We start from the raw sequence: 21,546 nt of genomic DNA on the forward strand, positions 1-21,546 counted from the left end.
CACTTTACAGTGCTTCATCATTGATTCTATCATCAGTCCCATTTGCATTGAGTTTAGTCAGTTCTCAACTGCCTTTACGATCGGATGTCCTGCCAAGGTCTTTCTGCATTTAAGGAAATCTGGATATTCTATTATTTAAGGCCAAAAAGTCTCTGTTCTTTGGTTTAAAATGAGATAATATCAACACAAAGTGAAGTTGAATTTTGATACCTCTTTCTGCCTTCACCTTGACAGAAATTCATAGTGAGTGTCGAGAGGTGAGTGAGGAAGTAGTCTTGTTCATTGTGTGGCTTATCATTAAAATGATATAATAAGAAACTTTTGACAGCCAGGTTGATTGGCCATGCTAAATTAACCCTCGTGTCAGAGGGATTAACAGGATGAATATGAGGGATTAGGGAAATAGGGTCTGGACAGGATTGTGGTCAGCGCAGATTCAATGGGCTGAATGGCTTCCTCCTGCATTGTAGGGGTTTTGTGATTCTACTGTTCTATGTTGACAACATAAACCACACTCTGTTCCTGGGGTGACATCTTTAAAGCTGCTATCTTCAGTCCACAGAATGAATCCCATTCTCTAGTCCCCAGTTCCATCCTCTCCCTGGGAAGTGTCAGAGGTTGAGCCTGACTGGTTACAACCTTGGTGTCATATTTGACTCCAGAGTTGAGCTCTGACCACATTTCCATGCTATTAACTAGACTGCCTATTTTCAACCTCATAACTCTGTAATTGTGCGACTCTGCCTCAGTACATCCATTGTTGAAACCCTCAGTCTTCTGTGTGGGTCAGTTTATTTCAATGCACCCCCAGCTCCCATGTCCTACCCTCCAAAAAACTTGAAGTCATCCTCATAATGGTTCAATTTTGAAACTCTCATCCATGTTTTCAAATCCTTCCACCTCAACCTCCTCTACCTTTAATCTTGCCCAGACCTATAACCAACATTCCCTATAAACTGCATGGCCTTTTCAAAATGCTATGCAAAGATTAAGTTATCATGCATTCCAAAATACAAATCAGTGTAATTGTTTCCTACAACCCTCCGAGGTGTCTCTGCTCCTCCAATTCCAGCCTCTTGAATGTCACCAATTTTAATCAATGTGTCATTAGCATCCATAGCTTCAGCAGTCAAGGCCCTAAGCCTTAGAATTTCCTCTGCACACTTCAGTGTCTCTCAGTCCTCCTTTGAACAGTCCTCTCTGATGAAGCTTTTGGTCATCAGCTGATTTGTTCTAATTGATACAGCTGAGAAACTAAGATTGATAAAGTGTTTAAAATTATGGTTAAATTGATGAAAGAGAAATGAAAGAGGAAAGGGTAAATTCACACTCAACTCGAGTGTGGGTTAGACAATCAGTACTGCAGTTACAATCCACACTTTTAATCTGAATTCCTACCAAACGTGGGTTGTTGCAGTGACCCCAGGGTTCCAGGATCAGAAAATAGGAAATGCCATGGAGTGAGGAGTTTGCTGTGTGTGTGTGTGTGTGTGTGTGTGTGTGTGTGTGTGTGTGTGTGTGTGTGTGTGTGTGTGTGTGTGTGTGTGTGTGTGTGTGTGTGTGTGTGTGTTTTTACAACGTTTGTTAGGTTTTCATTTTCTGGAGCAAGGTATTTAATCCATGATTCACTTGATATCACTAGTGGATCATCTAAGGGACATACTACTATATTCAATTAGATTGTTTCCAAGGTAGAACTGCACTTGAATTTAAATTGTTTTGTCTTTCTGTTCAGGAACTCACTGTGAAAGATGTTCTCCTGGATTCTATGGAGTTCTGACAGGGATTGGAGATCGCTGTTTGCCTTGCGACTGTAATAATAACATAGACAGGAGAGATCCAGACTCTTGTGACCAGCAGACGGGACAGTGTTTGAAATGCCTGTATAATACCTACGGAGCAAACTGCCAACTCTGCAAGCCAGGATACTACGGATCTGCTGTGAACAGGGATTGCAGACGTAAGATTCGAAGGAGGTTAATCAATTCAGTGAGATTATGCATATGTTCAAATCAAAGCTCAATACATCCTAAGGCAGCTGCAGAGTAGAATTTCATTAGTACATTTGCGGCCTATGCTTTGGAGTGGCTGTTGACTGATTACTGTGAAACTAGTATTATGTACAGGACAGATAGTTCAATGGTACTGATTACCTCTTCTCACCTGTCCAGAAGTAGAAAGTGTTTGAATAAGTGTTTAATGTCCATGTCAAGGAATAAACACAATCTATTTTCTTCACTGCGTACATTAAGACCAACACTTCATTTTCATTTGTTCCATTATTGCATTCATAAATTTAAATGCGTCTCTTTCAAAGAAATGAGAAAAAGGGGCGGCACAGTAGCACAGTGGTTAGCACTGCTGCTTCACGGCTGCAGGGACCTGGGTTCGAATCCCGGCTTGGGTCACTGTCTGTGTGGATTTTGCATACTCTCCTCGTGTCTGCGTGGATTTCCTCTGGGTGCTCCGGTTTCCTCTCACAGTCCAAATATGTGTGGGTTAGGTTGAATGGCCATGCCAAAAATTGCCCCTTAGTGTCCTGAAATGTGTGGGTTAGAGGGGTTAATCAGTAAGTATGTAGGGATATGGGGGTAGGGGCCTGGGTGGGATTGTGGTCGGTGCAGACTCGATGGGCTGAATGGCCTCTTTCTGTACTGTAGGGATTCTATGATTATCAAAGGCCTTCCATTGTTTAAGATTTGCTCATTTGATGTGAGTGTCGCTGGTAAAGCCAGCATTTTTTACTCACGCCTAATTATCCTGGAAAAGGTGAAGGTGAGCCTTGGCATCAGGTAATAACCATCGCATTGCTTGAGGGGTTTCTGGGAGAAGTTTCCCAATTTTGGTAACAACACAGAAGTTAGTGACAAAAACAGAAAATGCTGGACAATCTCAGTAGGTTTGACAGCAGCTATGGAGACAGAATAGAGCCAACGTTTCGAGTCTGGATGACCCTGGACGCCGCCAGACCTGCTGATATTTTCCAGCATTTTCGGTTTCGGATTCCAGCATCCGCAGTATTTTGCTCCTATCAGAAGTTAGTGAGGAGGACATGGCAGGATCAGAATGGCAGGGTGCTCCTCCCATTGGCTAAGATCAATGCGGAGTAGTCCATCCAGTTGTAGCAGTCTGACATAACTGAGTGGCTCGCTAGGACATTTCAGAGGGCAGGTAACCATTATTATTGTGGGTCTGGAGTCACATGTTGGTGGGCAGTGCCAAGGTGCTGCCTGGACATTGGCACTTTGCCCCTTGGGCAGTGCCAGGAGCCCAGGTCAGCACTGCCAAGATGCCAATGTAGAGGGAGCACCCCCCCCCCCCCCAACCGCCCAACCCTCTGGGGGGCTCCTATTGCACCACCTTCATTCCAGTGGGGTTGGACAGCTAGATCCCGAAAAGTGGGAAGCTATAGCAAACCCCGCTGGAGTGAAACACTGTGGCAGGGGAAGGGGGGGTGCGGAATCTAGCAGGCCCGGAGATTTCAGTCCCAAGCCCGCTCATTGTATTTAAAATATATTTACATTTACATTTGAATAACAGGTGTGGCTCCCTGACGATTTCAGGTGTGGAGACACTATTGGGGCGGGACACCCAACACAGATCCCACGCATCGGGCACCACTTGAATTTCCTGGCCTGCTGCGCTAATTTTTTAGTGCAGTGGGATGGGAGAATTGCCCTCGTTATTTATCATTCCATTTGACCACATAATAACAGTCACTATATATGACAAAAATAACTTATGACAAGCAAAGCGCTTAGTGACAGCCAAAGGACGTGAAAGCCACTATAGGAAAATGCAAGTTCTTTATTTATATGTTAATCTAGCTTGCTGTTGTATTATTATTTCAGAATGTGCTTGCAATGGCATTGGAGTCGACACTGGGCATTGTCTTTCTGATGATGTGTGCTTGTGTGATCAAGCAACTGGTCAGTGCCCGTGCTTACCAAATGTGATCGGGAGCAGCTGTGACAGATGTGCTCCAGGTTTCTGGAACCAGGCCAGAGGATGTCAGCCTTGCCATTGTGACCCTCGGAACTCTGCCAGCACCCAATGTGACGAGGCAAGAAGCATGTTTAACCAAAGATACAACATCACTGAACGTGTAAAACTGCTAATTAATCATAGACTAAGGGCCACTTCTGAAGCAACAGAAAAGTGTTGAGCTCAGTTTATCAGTCCAGCAGAGGGAACCATTGCTCAATCATTTAAACGTGGCACTATATGGAATCTAGTATCACTACACCTGCTGTAATACTCATTTAACTGGCAATTTAAAAACCCGTGTTTCACATTTCACTTTAACCTAGTTCTAATTACATATTTTCAGCTAACTGGACACTGTCAGTGCAAAGATGGTTATGGTGGCAAAACATGTTCCGAATGCCAAGCTAATTACTATGGAGATCCAAGGGTGCTGTGTAAGCGTGAGTATCTTTTTCTCGGACAGCACCTGTACACAGGTAGTTTAAATTGTTTAGAAAGATTCAAGACATTTTTGGAACCAAGAAAACAAAAGGGAATTATCTTTAATTTTATTACCAGTTAATAACCGAGAATTTATGGAATGGATTTTACCTATATCAGTGCTTGTTTTGCCATTTATTTTCAAAGCTTTATTTGTCTGTCAATTGGACAGACTGTCAATATGTCCCAACTAACAACCCATACTGAGTACGTTCTACATATTCCCACCATTGCACTAAAGAGAGTGGCACCGCCATAATCTTTCTGAAGTGTTATTATGACTCACTTTAACTTGTACCTGACCATTGCATCTTGCTCTCTGGGTACCATACTTTGTAGATGGGGTGATTGCTATTAGTAATGGAGAAACTGGTCCATCCGGCCAATTGTCTCCGAACATAAAATGGCAGGATTAACGAAACAATCTGAATCGGGGGTTTACCATCAATAGGAATAGTCCAAAAGCAAGCATCAGCTGCTTAATAAGCCACCGTGGTACCAGAATATATACCTTGGAACATCGATGGAGAAAAGTACACCATTTGTTACTTGACCTTGTAATTCACTCACTATCAAAGCCTGCTGGCCTCCTGACTTAATCTATAGGGTGTTCCTAACATCACGATTCAAAATCTGCCTCTTTTTAGAATAGAAAGTGCACCTTTACCTTTATTTGAAAGCCAGTGTTGCACCTTGATGGAGAAAAAATATGTTAGGTAGAATAATGATTATAAGAAATTAAGAACTGTGAACGTGAAGTGGAAATGTTACTCAGCAAATGCAACATGAGTAAACTGTGACTATACTCAATGGAATTCAGCAGAATGAGGGGAGATCTTACAGAAATATATAAGATTATGAAAGGAATAAGTAAGATAGAAGCAGGGAGTTTGTTTCCACTTGGCTGTTTATGATGATTCATTTTATTGTGTTAAATGGTAAAAAATTGCAACATGCCGCTGTGCAGAGGGACCTGAATCACAAAAAGTTGGTTTGCAGGTGCAGCAAATAATTAAGGCGGCAAATGGAATTTTGTCCTTCATTGCTAGAGGGATGGAGTTTCAAAACAGTGAGATTATGTTGCAGCTGTATAAAGTGCTGGTGAGGTCACACCTGGAGTGCTGTGTACAGTTTTGATCTCCTTACTTGAGAAAGGATATACTGGCACTGGAGGGGTGCAGAGTAGATTCACTAGATTGATTCTGAAATTGAGAGGGTTGGCTTATGAGGAGAAACTGAGTAAACTGTGACTATACTCACTGGAATTCAGAAGAATAAGGGGAGATCTTATTGAAACATATAAGAGTATGAAGGGAATAGATAAGATAGAAGCAGAGAGGTTGTTTCCACTGGCGGGCGAAACTAGAACTAGAAGACATGGCCCCAAAATAAGCAGATTTAGGATTGGGTTGAGGAGGAACTTCTTCAAAAGGTTATGAATCTGTGGAATTCCCTGCCCAGTGAAGCAGTTGAGGCTAGCTCGTTGAATGTTTTTAAAGCAAGGATAGATTTTTGAGCAGTAAAGAAATTAAGAGTTATGGTGAGCAGGCAGGTAAGTGAGTCCACGAAAAGATCAGCCATAATCTTATTAAATGGTGGAGCAGGCTCGAGGGGCCAGACAGCCTACTCCTGCTCCTAGTTCTCATGTTCTTATGTATCCATTAAGCAGTATGCTCCTCATACATTTCGCAATTTTAACAAGCCAAATGGGTTTCAATCCTGAATTTTCATCCTGTTTTCTCCCATTGAAATGGTGACTCAGAATATCATGTCATTCACAAAACATTATTCAGGAGGAGCATTTTAAAACTATCATTCTTTCAATATTCCCCATGCAGCCTGCAACTGCAAACTTGAAGGAACAGGGAGTCCTGCATGTGACAAGGTGACAGGTACCTGCAACTGTCGTGAAGGCGTAACAGGGAAGCGTTGCAATAAATGTGCCTGGGGTTACTGCAAGGAGTTTCCAAAATGCACACCGTGTCATCCATGCTTCCAGTTACTGGATGAAGAGATCTGCGCCTTGATCTTGGCAACTGAAAGCTTGGCCAACAAGACCATCTCTAGACCCGAAGTAAAACTAGGCCCTTCCTTTGATAAACGATTTAAGGAGCTGAAGAAGAAAATTGCTGCGGTAGCCAACATTCTGAGTGACTCCATTGTTTCCCCCGACGCATTTCAACAGACAATGGATTATTTTCTAAATATCAGGTACTGTACTCCATTTTATATGACTGCACGGATAAAGTATTCATTGATTACAACGCACTAAGTTTTATTGCCCCTCACAATGAGATAACTGTGCTTGCAATTTTAAATCTACTGCAGAGGCCAGCCTTATTTTAAAAGTAACAAGAGGCTAACAATGCAATTGTCTGTTCCAGTGATTAAAGTGAGATGGAAGCTGCACTATGATGTGCTGGCATATTGTAGACAAGTTCTAACCCAGTCATCACTTTTAGCTGGGACGTATCACATACTAAGCATCTTTCCCATACACCATAACACACACTAAAACCTACACTTGCATTGATATTTCTGCTTCAGCTTTGTCCATGACCGTGCTATGACGTGGTGGCAACCTACACACTAAAGTCAAAGTTTATTTTGTTAGTGTCACAAGTAGGCGTACACTAAACTGCAAGTTAGTGTGAAACTCACCACACTCCGGCTCCTGTTTGGGTACACTGAGGATGAATTTAGCATGGTAAATGCACCCAAACAGCACGTCTTTCAGGCTTTGAGAGGAAACTGGAGCACCTGGAGGAAACCCACGCAAACACGGGGAGAATGTGCAAACTCTGCACAGACACTCACCCAAGTCAGGAATTGAACCCAGGTCCCTGGCGCTGTGAGGCAGCAATGCTAACCACTGTGCTACCCTAGCCCTCTAGCAGTTAGTTTGCAGGAGGTTTTTTAATTAATTCAGATCGTAAGAACATAAGAACATAAGAAATAGGAGCAGGAGTAGGCCATCTGGCCCTTCGAGCCTGCCCCGCCATTCAATAAGATCATGGCTGAACTGTCGTGGCTGATCTGTCGTGGCTCAGTTCCACTTTCCCGCCCTCTCCCCATAACCCTTAATCCCCTCTCTTATCAAAAACCCATCAACCCGCTTCTTAAAAATATTTAGCGAGGCAGCCTCCACCACTTCAACGGGCAGAGAATTCCAGAGATTCACCACCCTTTGGGTGAAGAAGTTCCTCCTCAACTCCGTTCTGAACCGCCCCCCCTTTATCTTGAGGCTGTGCCCCCTAGTCCTACTGTCTTTTTTGAGCGGGAAGAGTCTTTCCACCTCTATCCTATCCATCCCATTCATCATCTTATACGTCTCAATGAGATCTCCCCTCATTCTTCTAAACTCTAACGAGTACAAGCCTAGTTTATTCAGCCTCTCCTCATAGCTCAACCCCCTCAACTCCGGTATCAGCCTAGTAAACCTCCTCTGCACTCCCTCCAAGGCCAAAATATCCTTGCGCAGGTGCGGCGCCCAAAACTGCACACAGTACTCCAGCTGCGGCCTCACCAATGCCCTATACAGCTGCAGCAAGACCTCCCTACTTTTATATTCAATCCCCCTCGCTATGAAGGTCTTCTGGTGATGGATGCAGGCTTTGAAGCATATTTTACAGCATTTTCATAAATAAAGGAAAAAATGTTGAAACATGAAGGAATTAGTTGAAAAACTGGCTGAACACATTTCTCCAGTTAATGAAAGATGGCTCAGAGACTGTGAGTCTTCCATTTATTTTATTTCAGGATTTACATTACTTGGACAATCACATGTACTGCATCTAAATAACAGTGATCCTTCTGTAAAATGAGGCCAGAATGCAGTGAAAGTAGCTTGGGCCCAGACAGGGCCAGCTATCCTGACCTGCCCAAGAACTTTTGGGGACTACAGGAATCACCACGCCACCCCATCCAAAAAAAAGCAGTGGTGCAATCATTGGCCAGGGCACCAGGCCTGAAATTTCCTCACCTCAGGACATTGGTGAGCTGGTGAAAGCAACCAATGCTGCTGGTTGGGGCAGCTACCTGGGCTGGCTGGCTGACAGGCCTCTGTCAATTAGATGTTCTCCCAGCACAAAACCACAAACATAGGCAGGGAATTTTCACAGTAATGTCATTGCAGTGTTAATGTAAGCCTACTTGTGACACAACAAATAAGCTTTAAACATTATGGAAGGGACATTCCAGATCCGCCAGAATCTGGTGGAATTTACCCTGCATTTGGCAGAGTGCGATATTGGATAGGAAAAGTAGCATGGAAGCCGCTAGCACCAATGATAGCTTTCTCCGCCGTACCATTGGGAACACTGAACAAAAATGACAAGGGGTGGGTTCCATGTCTTCAAGTTCACGGGGCACGCTCAATTAGTTACTCAATAACATGGGGCAGGTGTGGGGTAAGGCTGATTCAGGCTTGGAATAATGAAATGTAAATATATTACAATGATGTGGAATGACACGTGTGGAAATCGATTCATTGTATACACTTCCCAACGTCTATGGAGCACATCAACCACACTGCTCTGTAATTGGGCAGGTACAAGAAAGGATTGAAGATCACATGACTGTCAATGTACAAGCATTGAGAGTTTTCTGGTCATTGTTATGGTTCAGGTCAGTCACTCCAAACTGTTTTATGGAGTCTGCCTGGATCATAAGTTTTGCATCTTGAATGTAGCTAGGATAAGTATGAGATGGTTCGCTTCAGATATGATTCAAATGGCCCACTAGGGAGCTTTTATCAAACAAAGTTTATTCAAGAATATAGTTAACATGTAGAGTAAGAATACTAACAATAACTTCCATGAATTACCAACAACACAAAACAACCACAATAATGTATAACCCTTAACAAATATATCTAATATGTTCCAATCACACCAACCCCTTTTTAATGGTTTAACACAGCAAAGACTAGTACTCATGTGATACTGGATCTGAGTCCTTTGGATAAATGCTGCAGGGATACACTCAGAACAGGGTGAAGTCATAATAGCTTCTCAGGACATCGGGGAGACTCTCTGATCAAACAACCAACAGGAGATTTTCTACTTCAGGAAGGCTTTCAGCTAACCAGCAGAGTTCCCAAAACCAGGGAGAGAGAGAGAGAGAGATGTCCCTTCTAACACTAAAGAGCAGCTCAAAACTGAGAACAAAAGAGATCTTGTCACCTGACTTGCCAGCCACTTCTTCTAACAACTTTTATGGCAGAGCCATAAAAGATCCCACAGTAAAAATAAACTAACCCCCATTTAAGCGGCAATAAGAGAACGTCTCCAGACAAGCTGGTGCCCTAATGAGAAACAACTGAAGCCAAAAGGCTGGCTTACAACTGCAGAAAACACGATGTAGAAAGAAAATTTCTTAAAGGTACAGTAATGTCACATCATTTAAATTACACAGCAGCTGGTTTCTGGTCCCAATCCACCTGGATTGGGTGACAGCTTTGGCAAAAAACTGAACGCAGCACACACAGTCATAACGTGAGACACAAGGTGTTTGCGAATGTATTACCGCACAGTAATTGTCCACAATGCATTTATCTGTTATGTAATATGTTTAATAACTTTACGATTTATTTGCCATGCAGTAAAACCAAAATGCAGATTGATCCAAATGTGAATATTAAAAATGACACCAGGGAACTTAATAGAGACATTGATGATCTTGAGAAGGAAGTTGACAAGTTCATTCCGGACATGAATAGATTCAGAAACAGCCCCCGAATAAAAGCTTATATAGCAGGTAAGTGGAAGAGCCATTAAATCAACATTCTTTTGAAGTATATCCAAGTTAAATGAATGATGGACTTAGTTGATTAAAATGGTGATTATTAAAATTAAAGTGATCCGTTGAAATAACCATTTTACAATTCTGTTTTTAAATGTCCAAATGATGTCACTTGTGGGAGGATGTTAACTCTTTAACTATATGGGATCAACTGGATCTGCTCATAGATGAGTTAGAAACTGGCCACAATGCAATTATCTTTTTCATTTATTTTATTCACAGGATGTGGGCATCACTGGCTAGGTCAGCATTTATTGTCCATCCCTAATTGCCCCTGAGAAGATGGTGGTTAGCCATCTTATTGAATCACTTTTGTCCATGTGATGCAGGTACATTCATGTGTCGTTACTAAGGGAATTCCAGGATTTGAGATCCAAGATAATTACTAAGAGAACAAAGCCAGAAAATTCTATAGTTTTAAAGAAACTAAAATAAGTTTTAATATGCAAAGTCAGAAAAGTAAAACAATTCACATTATCCATCTTATACTCTTAACATTCAGATTTAACATGAGGAATGTATAAATTAACAGGCAAACTGTGATCCAACAGACCACACTGCACAATAAATGGCTGATGTGACTAACACAGATCCCACCCAGATGTTAGGGGCCATTACACAATCTCATTAAAACTCTGCCTTCCTCATGAGGAGTTCACTTTCAAAGATAATGAGTGTGATTTTCTTACAGCGCTTGCCACAAGGCCAGAAAATCCCGCCCGGGGTCAACAGACTTTTGCATGGCCCATGTCCCGCTCACTATGGTCCCTGTGGCGAGCGGGATGGGAAAATTCCGCCCCATGCCTCTGAATTTACTGCAAAAGTCATTCCAACTCAGACCACCTCAACAACTGCTCACCTCCGAATGGTTTAATCTCTTCTCCTGAGACTACATTCCAGTGGCTTCATTCCAGCACTGACTTAGTTGCAAGAAGGATGTTCCCAATGGTGGGGGGTGTCCAGAACCAGGGGTCACAGTCTAAGGATACAGGATAGGCCTTTTAGGACAGAGGTGAGGAGACATTTCTTCATCCAAAGAGTGGTGAGCCTATTGAATGCATTACCACAGAAAGTAGTTGATGCCAAAACATTGAATGTATTCAAGAGGCGGACGGATATAGCACTTCCGGGGGGGGGAAGGAGACCAAAGGCTATGGGGAGAAAGCAGGATTAGGCTATTCAGTTGGATGATCAGCCATGATCGTAATGCATGGCGGAGAAGGCTGGAAGGGCCAAATGGCCTCCTCCTACTCCTATATATTTCTATGTTAAAGGCCAAAATTCCAGTTCTTCAAGCATTCTAAGCAGAACATCACTGCTCCAAATGATTGCCCTTTCCTCCCAACAGCCCACAGTCACCAACCTTCCACTCAGTTCAGTTTTCCAGGGTTCCCTTGAGACTTCACTATCTGCAGCTTACCAGTAGCAGTATTTTTGCTGCTTAGAGCTTCTTTCTTTTGTTCTCACCCAAGCGGTTTATCTCCCTGGTGGTTTCCTCCTAGTGGCTTCTTCCCCGTGGGTCCAATTTTTACAGATGCACATAGAAAGCATCCTTTCTGGTTGTACCACAGCTTGTTATGGCTCCTGCTCTGACCAAGACCGCAAGAAACTACAAAGAGTCTTGAATATAGCCCAGTCCATCACGCAGTTCAGCCTTTCATTCATTGATTCTGTCTATACTTCCTGCTGCCTCGACAAAGCAGCCAGCATAATCAAGGAACCCACACACCCTGGATATACCCTCTTGCACCTTTTTCCATCAGGAAAAAGATACAAATGTCTGAGGTCACATATTCACCATAGCTTCTTTGCTTCTGCCATCAGACTTTTGAATGGACCGACCATACATTAAACTGATCTATCCCTTCAACCTATCTATAATTTGCAACACTATATTCTGCACCCATACCTCCCCTTCTCCCCTAGGTACTCTATGAACAGTATGTTTGGCTGTATAGCAAAACAAGCAAGGAACAATACTTTTCACTGTATCCCAATACATTAATAATAAATCAAATCTCTCTTTGGGGCCTGTCTCTGGATTCCTTCTCTCTGAGGTCCCTCCTCTCATTGAGGCTCGCCATGTTATGACACCAAAAACCTTGGGTCTCGTGACCCTTGTTTTTGCTCCGTGGAGGCGCACTTCCGATGTCCCAGATGGCTGAGTCCTTCCACTGGAACAAACAAACTTGAACAGAGCATACGCAGCCTGTCACCTTCCTTCGCTCAGTGCATGCCCACAACTCTCAGGTCTGCTGAGAAATAGAGACCTCAGCCTCTGCCCAGAATAAGGTAAGTTTCTATATTTTAATACCTCTTTCCCCAGTGAGAAAGAAAGATTTGTCATAGAAGCAGTGGCCAGAATCCTACAGCCATTCACGTCAGCAGGATTTTCCCATCCCGCTGCAGAGAACGGAGATTTGGCTGAGCCCCAAATTCTCCAACCTCGCTGCAACAGGAACAAGGCGTGAACAGCTGGTAAGATCGCGACTGAAATCTTTACGATGGCTTTGTAATTCCTTCACAAGAAGTACGTAGCATCACATCTTAAATCTTATTACATAGTATACTCAGTTAACTTTTTCATTCTTTCCACCATTACACATCTCATAGTTATATATTTATAGTCTTAAATCCAAACAAAGATTCCTATTTCTTATCAGGCTGCGTACAGTACCATATTAATAGCATTTTTTACAGGCCCCTTTGCAACAAGAATGTTTCCTCATCGTAGCTGACAGCAAACACGTTGAATAGAACGGTGTCATAAAATATTCACACTTGCTTTACAACCCACTCATGGGAGTAACAACATCCTGTCACAAGCCTAAGGCAGGTTAGATGTTGCTTGATTTATTTCGTACTTAAGCCTTAACTGTTTTATTTGCTAACGTCCTCGAAACTCAGCTGCGCAGAACAGAAGCTATGAAGCATATCTTATCTTAGCAATACCTCAGTTCTATTACTAATCCAGATTTCGGCCTGTCTTGTTTGCTTCAAATTCCTATCTTTATTTTGATTCAGTTTACTTTGCTTGGCCAAAATTTTGTTTCAAGATATCTTCTTCAGTGAAGTACTTTTCTTGTGATGTGCTTGGGGTTGGGGTGGAGATCAACCATGAAATTCCTTATCATTGTTCTTAGGTTTGTACCTTTGTCCCTTCAGTGTATCTGCTTTTGTTCCATTGTGAAACGTGTGGTTTTCCTTCACTAACCTTGCTCCAAACCTATTCTACCTGTTGAATTTAATTAGTTGCAATAAATTAATTCTTGATCCTACATGTATGGAATGTTCTCTTCATATTCCTCCCACCTTTCGTTTCCCCAGTCACTTATTCTGTTGCACATGTGGTTATTAAATGATGAATTCAGGGAATTCTATTCAGAGAAAACTATTTAGGTACACTCTTATGTAGAAATATATTCCTGGTATAAATGAGATCACAACTAAGTTATTGATATTTGCCTTGATTCATTTTTGAAGAAGGCAGACATTCCCTTAAGAGAGTAAAAATCCATCATACTGCAGATTGCACCTCATCTTTTCTTATTCTATGCTTTTTTAAGCTATTTAAGTAATGATCAGCATGCTTGAGAATTGTCAATGCCAGATTCAGGCTCAGTGAATAAAGGTATAAAGTGGAAAAAATTAATGCAAAGGTTGAAATTTGAGGGGAATTTTAACCACAACCCTCCAACCCAACAATCACACAATCGACAGGACAAAGTCGATGGTTAAATTGGCAAGTGTGTGAAACTTGCCGCAGATGCATCCACTCCTGGTTTAAACACATGAGCTTGGGGAAATCCCAGTGACCCACTCTGAAGAGACAGGTCCATCATTATTATGTGTTAATGAAGACCAGCGCCTCTGGTTTTGGCCACCATTTGAATTTAATGCTGGCCAACAAAAGAGACTGGGGGGGGGGGGGGGCGGCGGAGGTGGCTGGAACCAGGAGAGCTACTGGTTCAGGAGGAGCAGGAGTGCTACACTCCAACCCCCTTAGCAAATCTTCTGCCATGATCTGCTGACACCGCAGCTCACAATCAGCACCCCCACCCCACTCATCACCACACAGCCATCCGCACCCCCCCCAACCCAAAACACAAGCCTTCCCCCATCGCCAGGATTTCTCCTTCTCCCCCCATTCCCAGTCAACAACATCACTGCCCTACCACATTTTGCCTCTACCCCTGAGGCCCACACCTCCACCCAACTACTCTCTCCCTCTATCCCTCCTGGCTGCTGCACTCGGAGCCCCTCTCCATGCGTTATTCCTTTCCAATGGTTGGAATTTGGACACTTTGCCTGTGGTTTCCTACATGGAGCTTTCCTACCTGGCAGTTAGCCAGCTGGGAAACAAAGGACAGGATTCTGTGAAGATCCCGTCATTAAATTCAGCAGGGCCTCCACATTTCATGCACATGTACTATCTGCTCCTGAATTTGCTGAAAGCTTCATATCATACAATTCCTACCATGCAGAAGGAAGCCATGTGGCCCATTGAGCCTGTACTGCTTGCACCACAGCAATGGTCTATCTATAGTGTATGTTATTATTCAGGCACAAATGTTACTGAAGATTATGGTGTTAGTTGACTTATACCGAGCCATCATTTTCTAGGACTTTTGCCGTGCTTGCCATTACCCATTTAACAACCACACCACACATGTAAAGAGAAGCTGGTTAAGTGTGTGTGAGAGAAAGGAACAAAAAGATATGTGGATAGGATGGATAGAATGAATATCAATTTTTAATAGTTTAATAAAATAATTCAGCTCGTTCTGCAAATTGTGTTCAGGCATTTCTTCCTCCAGACTGTATAACGCTGATAAAATTTATAGTCGAAGATTAGGCTCAGTTCAAGTGATGATGATGTAATTAATTTCCTTTTGTTGGCAGGTCGCTTTGAAGACATTGTAAAGTACTACCAGGATTCAGAGGCCTCACAGCAAAAAGTGAATGATTCTGAAGTGCTGCTGAACAACTCAGAAACAGCTAAAGAGGCAGATGCCTCGTTAGACAAAGCAAAACTGATCGATCGAAATGATACTTATGAACTCAACAATAAGACAAAACTATTGGATTTGAGTATTCTAAATAATAAGGTGAGTCCAGCATCCGTTTAAACCATTTTGAGGAAAGACAGGCTGATTGATAATCACTTAAGGGCAAAGAAATAAAAAGCATTTTTAAAATAACCGCACAGCGGCACAGTTAGCATTGCTGCCCCACAGCTTCAGAAACCCAGGTTTAATTCCAGTCTCGGGTCACTATCTGTATGGAGTCTGCACATTCTCCCCATGTCAGCCTAGGTTTCCTCCAGGTGCTCTGGTTTCCTCCCACACTCCAAGGATGTGCAGTTAGGTTAATTGGCCATGCTTAATGTCCCAGGATGTCAAGGCCTTGGAGAGGGTGCAGGAGAGATTTACCAGTATATAAATCCAGACATGTAAGATTTCAATTAGTTTATAATTTATTTAATAGTGTCACAAGTAGTCATACATTAACACTGCAATGAAGTTACTATGAAAATCTCCAGGTCACCACATTCAGGTACACAGAGAGAACTTAGCATGGCCATGCACCTAACCCATGTCTTTTAGACATGGGAGGAAACCAGAGCACCTGGAGGAAACCCATGCAGACATGGGGAGAACGTGCAGACTCTGCACAACTAGTGACCCAAGCCAGGAGTCAAACCCGGATCTCTAGCACTGTGAGGCAGCAGTGTGAATCACTGTACCACCATGCCACCCATGTGTGAGGAGAGTGGAAACTCCGGAATGAATACAAAGAGCTTAACAGGGGATTCAATAGAGGTGTTCAAAGTCATGAATTGTTTTGATTGAGTAAGTATGTAGAAATTATTTCCAGTGAGAGAAGAGGGAGCAACCAGAGGACACAGATTTAAAGACATTGACAGATAGAATCAGAGACAGCGCGAGGGCATGACGGAGACAATGAATGGTTCCAATGATCTGCAATGCATTCATGCCAAATGGGAATGGAGCAGATGAGAGGAAGAGTCATCCAGACTTGAATGGTTGGTTTTATTCTCGCTCCACAGATGCTGTCAAACCTGTTGAAATTTTCCAGCATTTTCTGTTTTTGTTTCAGATTCCAGTATCTGCAGTAATTTGCTTTCATCTTAGATGACAGGACAGCATGCCAGCTGTTTTCAAACAGCTGGCATGCTGCATGACTTCCTTCACTGTTGTATCAAACAATTATTCAATAGTAAGCCATATTATTAACCATCCATTCTCAACAAACATACCACAATAATGAGAGAAAAGAAAAATAGATGTCCTAGTATTCATATTTAGGACTTATTTTAATCCTGTCCAGAAACCTACAGTCATTAAGTTGGTCACCTTCCTCATGTTGCATTCAAAATTGGGCTTTTGTGTCACACTGCAGAATATTGAATTGCTTTTCAGCGCAGTCCTGTGCAATATGCAAAAAATCTTGAAACTTCAATAAAAGCACAATACTGTGGATGCTGGAAGACTGAAATAAAAACAGAACATGCTGGATAAACTCAGCAGGTGTGGCAGTATCTGCGTAGAAAGAAACACGGTCAATATTTTGCGTCCACTCCTAGTTCTGTAATAGGGTCACATGGGCTCCACAGATGCTGTAAGAACTGTTGAGTTTATCCAGTATTTTCTGTTTTCATTCTTTCAAACTTCATTCATTTACCTGATCTACTTTTCAGATATTTGAAGTACATTTCAAGCTTCCTTTAAATGGAAGCTCCAGGTACCCAGACGAGGAAATCAGAAATAGGAACAGACATAGGACATTTGGCCCAAACAATAAACTCATGGTAAACTTCTGCAGCAGCTCCACGTTTCCACCCTATTCCCATATCCCTTGTCTTAGTCCCCAAAATCCATCCATCCCAGACTTGAATAAACTCATCAATTGAGTATACATTGCCCTCTGCGGTACAGGATACAAAGATTTAGGGTGGCATGGTGACACAGTTGTTAGCACTGCTGCCTCATAGGAACCTGGGTTCGATTCCAGCCTTGGATGATTGTGTAGAGTTTGCACACTCTACTCAAGTGTGTGTGGGTTTCCTCGGGGTGCTCCAGTTTCCTCCCACAGTACAAAGATGTGCAGGTCAGATGAACTGGCCATGATAAATGCATGGGGTTACGGGGAGATAGCTGGGTGTGGACCTGGGTAAGATGCCCTTTCAGAGAGTCAGTGCTGGCTCAATGGGCAAAAAGGCCTCTCATTAGTGTAGGAATTCTTTGGTTCTATGGATCAATGGATTCACAGCCCTCTGAGTAAAGGCATATTTCTAATCTCAGTCTTAAGTAGGTTTATGTATTTGGATGGTGGACCCTTTACCCTGAGACTGTAACCGCACTTCTAGACTCTGGAGTAAACAGTATGAGTATCTCCCCTTTAAAGCTCTCTTAAAATGTTATACATTTCAATGAGATCACCTCTCATTTTTCTGCACAAGAGCTTTTAGGCCCTCTTTATTTTCCAAGGAAGACAGTTCAAATGTGTCCAATTTATCTTGAACCAAAGTTCCTCGTTCCTAGAACCATTCTGGTGATATTTTTCTGCACTCTTGTCAATGCGTTCATAAATGTAATTGTTATTTCTAAGCCTGGAATCTGTCAAATCCAGTTAGATTGATCAAGGGTCTATTGTTCATGTGTAAAAAATTAAAGTATCCACTTCATTGCAAATTTTACATTCTTCAATCTGCTTCATTCACATTAGTTTACAAAGTTAACAGACAGATATACGCGTCCAACACTGTGCACTTCTCAGGCAATTGTGATTGGTTTGGATTCCATGAGAGCTTCATAGTTCAAAGTCATCATTAGTTGAATGCCAGATGCAGCATCCACCGTGAAGTCCCAGCAGACCTGACTAATGGGTGACAAAGGGAAAACACTTCCTTGTCCAGATACAATGGATTGAAAGCACAAGACATAGGGCAGGACTTTCCAGTCGCATTCGCCCTGAAACCAGAAAATCCTGCTCGAGGTCAATGGACCTTTGCATGGTCCACACTCATCCAGTACAATCCCCAAAGTGGGCGGGACGGGATAATTCCCCCCATAGTTCCAGGAGTCTCTCAGAGTAATATTCACAGCTTCATCTTCCTTCACTGCTGTGTCCGTGCTTTCTCTCTCTGATATGAACCACAGTTTTAACTGGGGGTGAGAAATGTGCACACCCAGCTAACCAACAGGAGGCCTGAACTTTAACTCTCAGGCCTTATTTATTTAAATTATGTCTGACTTCCACTTCAACCCAGAAATGAAACAGAAATAGCCTTACTATTCTTGTTACTGCTCTGATTCTAAAAGGTCACAAATCTATTGAGATAGGTCAATAGGTCCATTCAAAAGTCTGATGACAGCAGGGAAGAAGCTGTTCTTCAGTCAGTGGGCACGTGACCGCAGACTTTTTTACTTTTTTCCAACAGAAGAAGATGGAAGAGAGAATGTCCAGGGTGCAATGGGTTTTTTGATGCATCTGTAAAAGTTGGTGAGGATTGTAGCGGACATGTCAAATTTCCTTAGCCTCCTGAGAAAATAGAGAGGTTAGTGGGCTTTCTTAACTATAGTGTCAGCGTGGAGGGAGCAGGACAGGTTGTTGGTGATCCGGACACCTGGAAACTTGAAGCTGTCAGCCATTTCCACTTCATCACCATTGACGTGGACAGGGGCATGTTCTCCACTACGCTTCCTGAAGTTGATTACTGCCTCCTTCGTTTTACTGACATTGAGGGAAAGATCACGATCATGGCTGATCAATCAACTCAATAGCCTGATCTTGTCTTTCCCCTATATCCTTGATCCCATTCACCTCAAGTGTTTCTTGAAAATATTCAATGGGTTGGCTTTATATACTTTATAGGTCTTAGTCCCCTGACAGTGGAAATACACGATACTTGGATTTCATATTATGAGATCGCCTCAGAAACAACAAGAATGAATTTTTGTGACATTATGTTTCAAAACAACAAAGGTAATTGCTGCAGCTGCACTTACATTTGTCACATTGTACATCATGTTTTCAGCTATTTCCCTCTGATTAATTTTGAAGCTTTGTGGAGCACAAGGGAATTTATCCTGTGATGAAGATCGATGTGGAGGAGCATTATGTCGTGACAGGTTTGGAAATCGAGTATGCGGTGCCCCAAACTGTACTGGAGCACTGTCAGAGGCAAATTCTGCCAAAACGCGAGCTGAAGATACTGAAAACCAGATGAACCGTCTCTTAGAGAAATTACAGAACACAACAAACATGGTAAGTGTTTCAGCATTTTTTTTTTATAAAGAACTATCTTCCTGTCCAATTAGCTCACTTATATTAATACATTCAGAAAGGCTTTAACTCTGTGTACTAGTAAACTAGGTAAAAAGTCTAAAAATGCCAGGTTAAAGTCCAACAAGTTTATCTGATAGTAAATTCACTGGCTTTCGGGCTTTGCCCCTTTGTCAGGTTTACTATCAAATAAACTTGTTGGACTTTAACCTGGTGTTGTGAGACTATCCCAGTCCAACGCTGGCATCTCCAAATCATTACTAGTAAACTAGCCTTCCTTTTATTTTTCTAGATAGATTCCCTCAGAAACATGACACAAGAAACCAAGGAAAAGGCAATCAAGTTATCCAATAAGGTAAACAAGACTAAGGACGAGCTTGGAAAGGAAAAGCAAGAGAGCAAAGCCATCATCAGGAAAGTGAAAGATTTTCTCACAGGTACTCAACCCTTTTCTCTCCCCATTGCCATCGTTATTGTACTTTCTTCCCAGAAAGAAGACTCATTTGATATCATAGGTAACAATCCCTCTGGATCTGTATCCAAGTAAACAGTCAAGCAAATCAAGAGAGGAGAAGAAAGGGAGAAGTTTGCAGAGAGAAAATTTGCAAGGAGAACAAACAAGCTGAATTTGATGGAAAGAAAGAATAAATTACAGTGATAAATCAAAGGAAAAAGTAGTTTCTGAGCTGCTGCAGGCTTGGAAATGCCATGCTAAGAGAGGCCAATTTTCTGGAATGACTATAAGTTACAGCTATTCTGAAGTTTTCGCAATCTAATTTACCCTTGTGTAGGGGCCTGAGAAAGTTTGGCAACTTTCTCTTTGAAGATGAAATGGGACAAGAAGTGTTAATGATTTAAGTGGACAGAGCAATTAAATCAAAGACCTGAATATCTAAAGAGTCAGCAGAGAAGACATCCCTGCAGTGATAACCCCCTCAAGCACCGTAGGAAATTACTGATTGACCTTCCTGGGGGTGGTTAACAATGAGCTCTACTGGCTACTGGCAGTTGGATCTCATTACCAGAGCCTTTTATAAGGCAGGCCAGGAATGGGCTGTATTCACAGACAAGGACTAGTGTATGTACATCACAGTAGTAGTTTTACTTTGCATTCTGTAATAAATTATGGCCCTTTCTAGTCGGGTTTCCTGGGTCATTACACCTGCTGACTTCAGCTGTCCTGTTGTAAAGTTACGCTCTGATGAGTATTAATTGGCATGAAGTGGGACTACCGCCCTCCCACACAGGGAAAGAAATCCCGCCTTGGAGAGCTGCCAGCTTTCCAGGCCCTGAGGCAACAGCACCACAGCAACTGGATTAGGAACTGCAGGGAGCTGCCTGAGCCTTATCCCAGGAACCAGAGAACCAAGTAGGTCTAAGGGGTCGGATAAGGAGGAAGTGAAGTGGGCCCTGGTGGGGTAGGGGTAAAATCATGATGAGCGGCTATCAGAGTCTCAGGAGACAGGCTGGGGGAGGGAAAGAGGGCCAAAGGTCACTGGTCCTTAAGGAGAGGGCACTCCCAGTCAGAAGGGTGATTCTGATGGAGCCCCTCTCTTCCACCATCTGCCCACACCCCCCACCCCACCCCCACAACCTGCCCCGGTTTCCTCTATCCATCAGCTTATAAATTAAGGCTGGGCGGGATTTAATGTTCGCAAGTGTGAGGTGGTCCACTTTGGTAGGAATAATGGTAGGAAGGACTATTACTTACGGGGCGAAAAACTGCAGCAGGCGACGGTGCAGAGGGACCTCGGGGTCCTTGTGCATGAGTCGCAAAAACCCAGCTTGCAGGTGGTCAGGAAGGCGAATGGGATGCTGGCCTTCATAGTGAGGGGGATTGAATATAAAAGTAGGGAGGTCTTGCTGCAGCTGTATAGGGCACTGGTGAGGCCGCAGCTGGAGTACTGTGTGCAGTTTTGGTCGCCGCACTTACGCAAGGATATGTTGGCCTTGGAGGGAGTGCAAAGG

The 21,546-nt window shown here is 42.8% G+C and overlaps 1 protein-coding gene across 1 annotated transcript in view; it reads left to right on the forward strand.

Annotated features, from left to right (window-relative positions):
- Positions 1–21,546, forward strand: part of LOC145355340 (laminin subunit beta-4-like) — a 94,303-nt gene that overhangs the window by 56,897 nt on the left and 15,860 nt on the right. The window contains exons 22-29 of the mRNA XM_080207296.1: positions 1,736–1,960; positions 3,852–4,063; positions 4,331–4,427; positions 6,306–6,678; positions 10,070–10,224; positions 15,172–15,377; positions 19,357–19,560; positions 19,871–20,015. Coding sequence (XP_080063422.1) covers positions 1,736–1,960; positions 3,852–4,063; positions 4,331–4,427; positions 6,306–6,678; positions 10,070–10,224; positions 15,172–15,377; positions 19,357–19,560; positions 19,871–20,015 — 1,617 coding nt within the window. The remainder of the gene's footprint in view (positions 1–1,735; positions 1,961–3,851; positions 4,064–4,330; positions 4,428–6,305; positions 6,679–10,069; positions 10,225–15,171; positions 15,378–19,356; positions 19,561–19,870; positions 20,016–21,546) is intronic.

This window comes from Carcharhinus amblyrhynchos, chromosome 19 (genome assembly GCF_965287045.1).
Source record: "Carcharhinus amblyrhynchos chromosome 19, sCarAmb.v2.hapA, whole genome shotgun sequence".
In the NCBI taxonomy this organism is placed as follows: domain Eukaryota; kingdom Metazoa; phylum Chordata; class Chondrichthyes; order Carcharhiniformes; family Carcharhinidae; genus Carcharhinus; species Carcharhinus amblyrhynchos.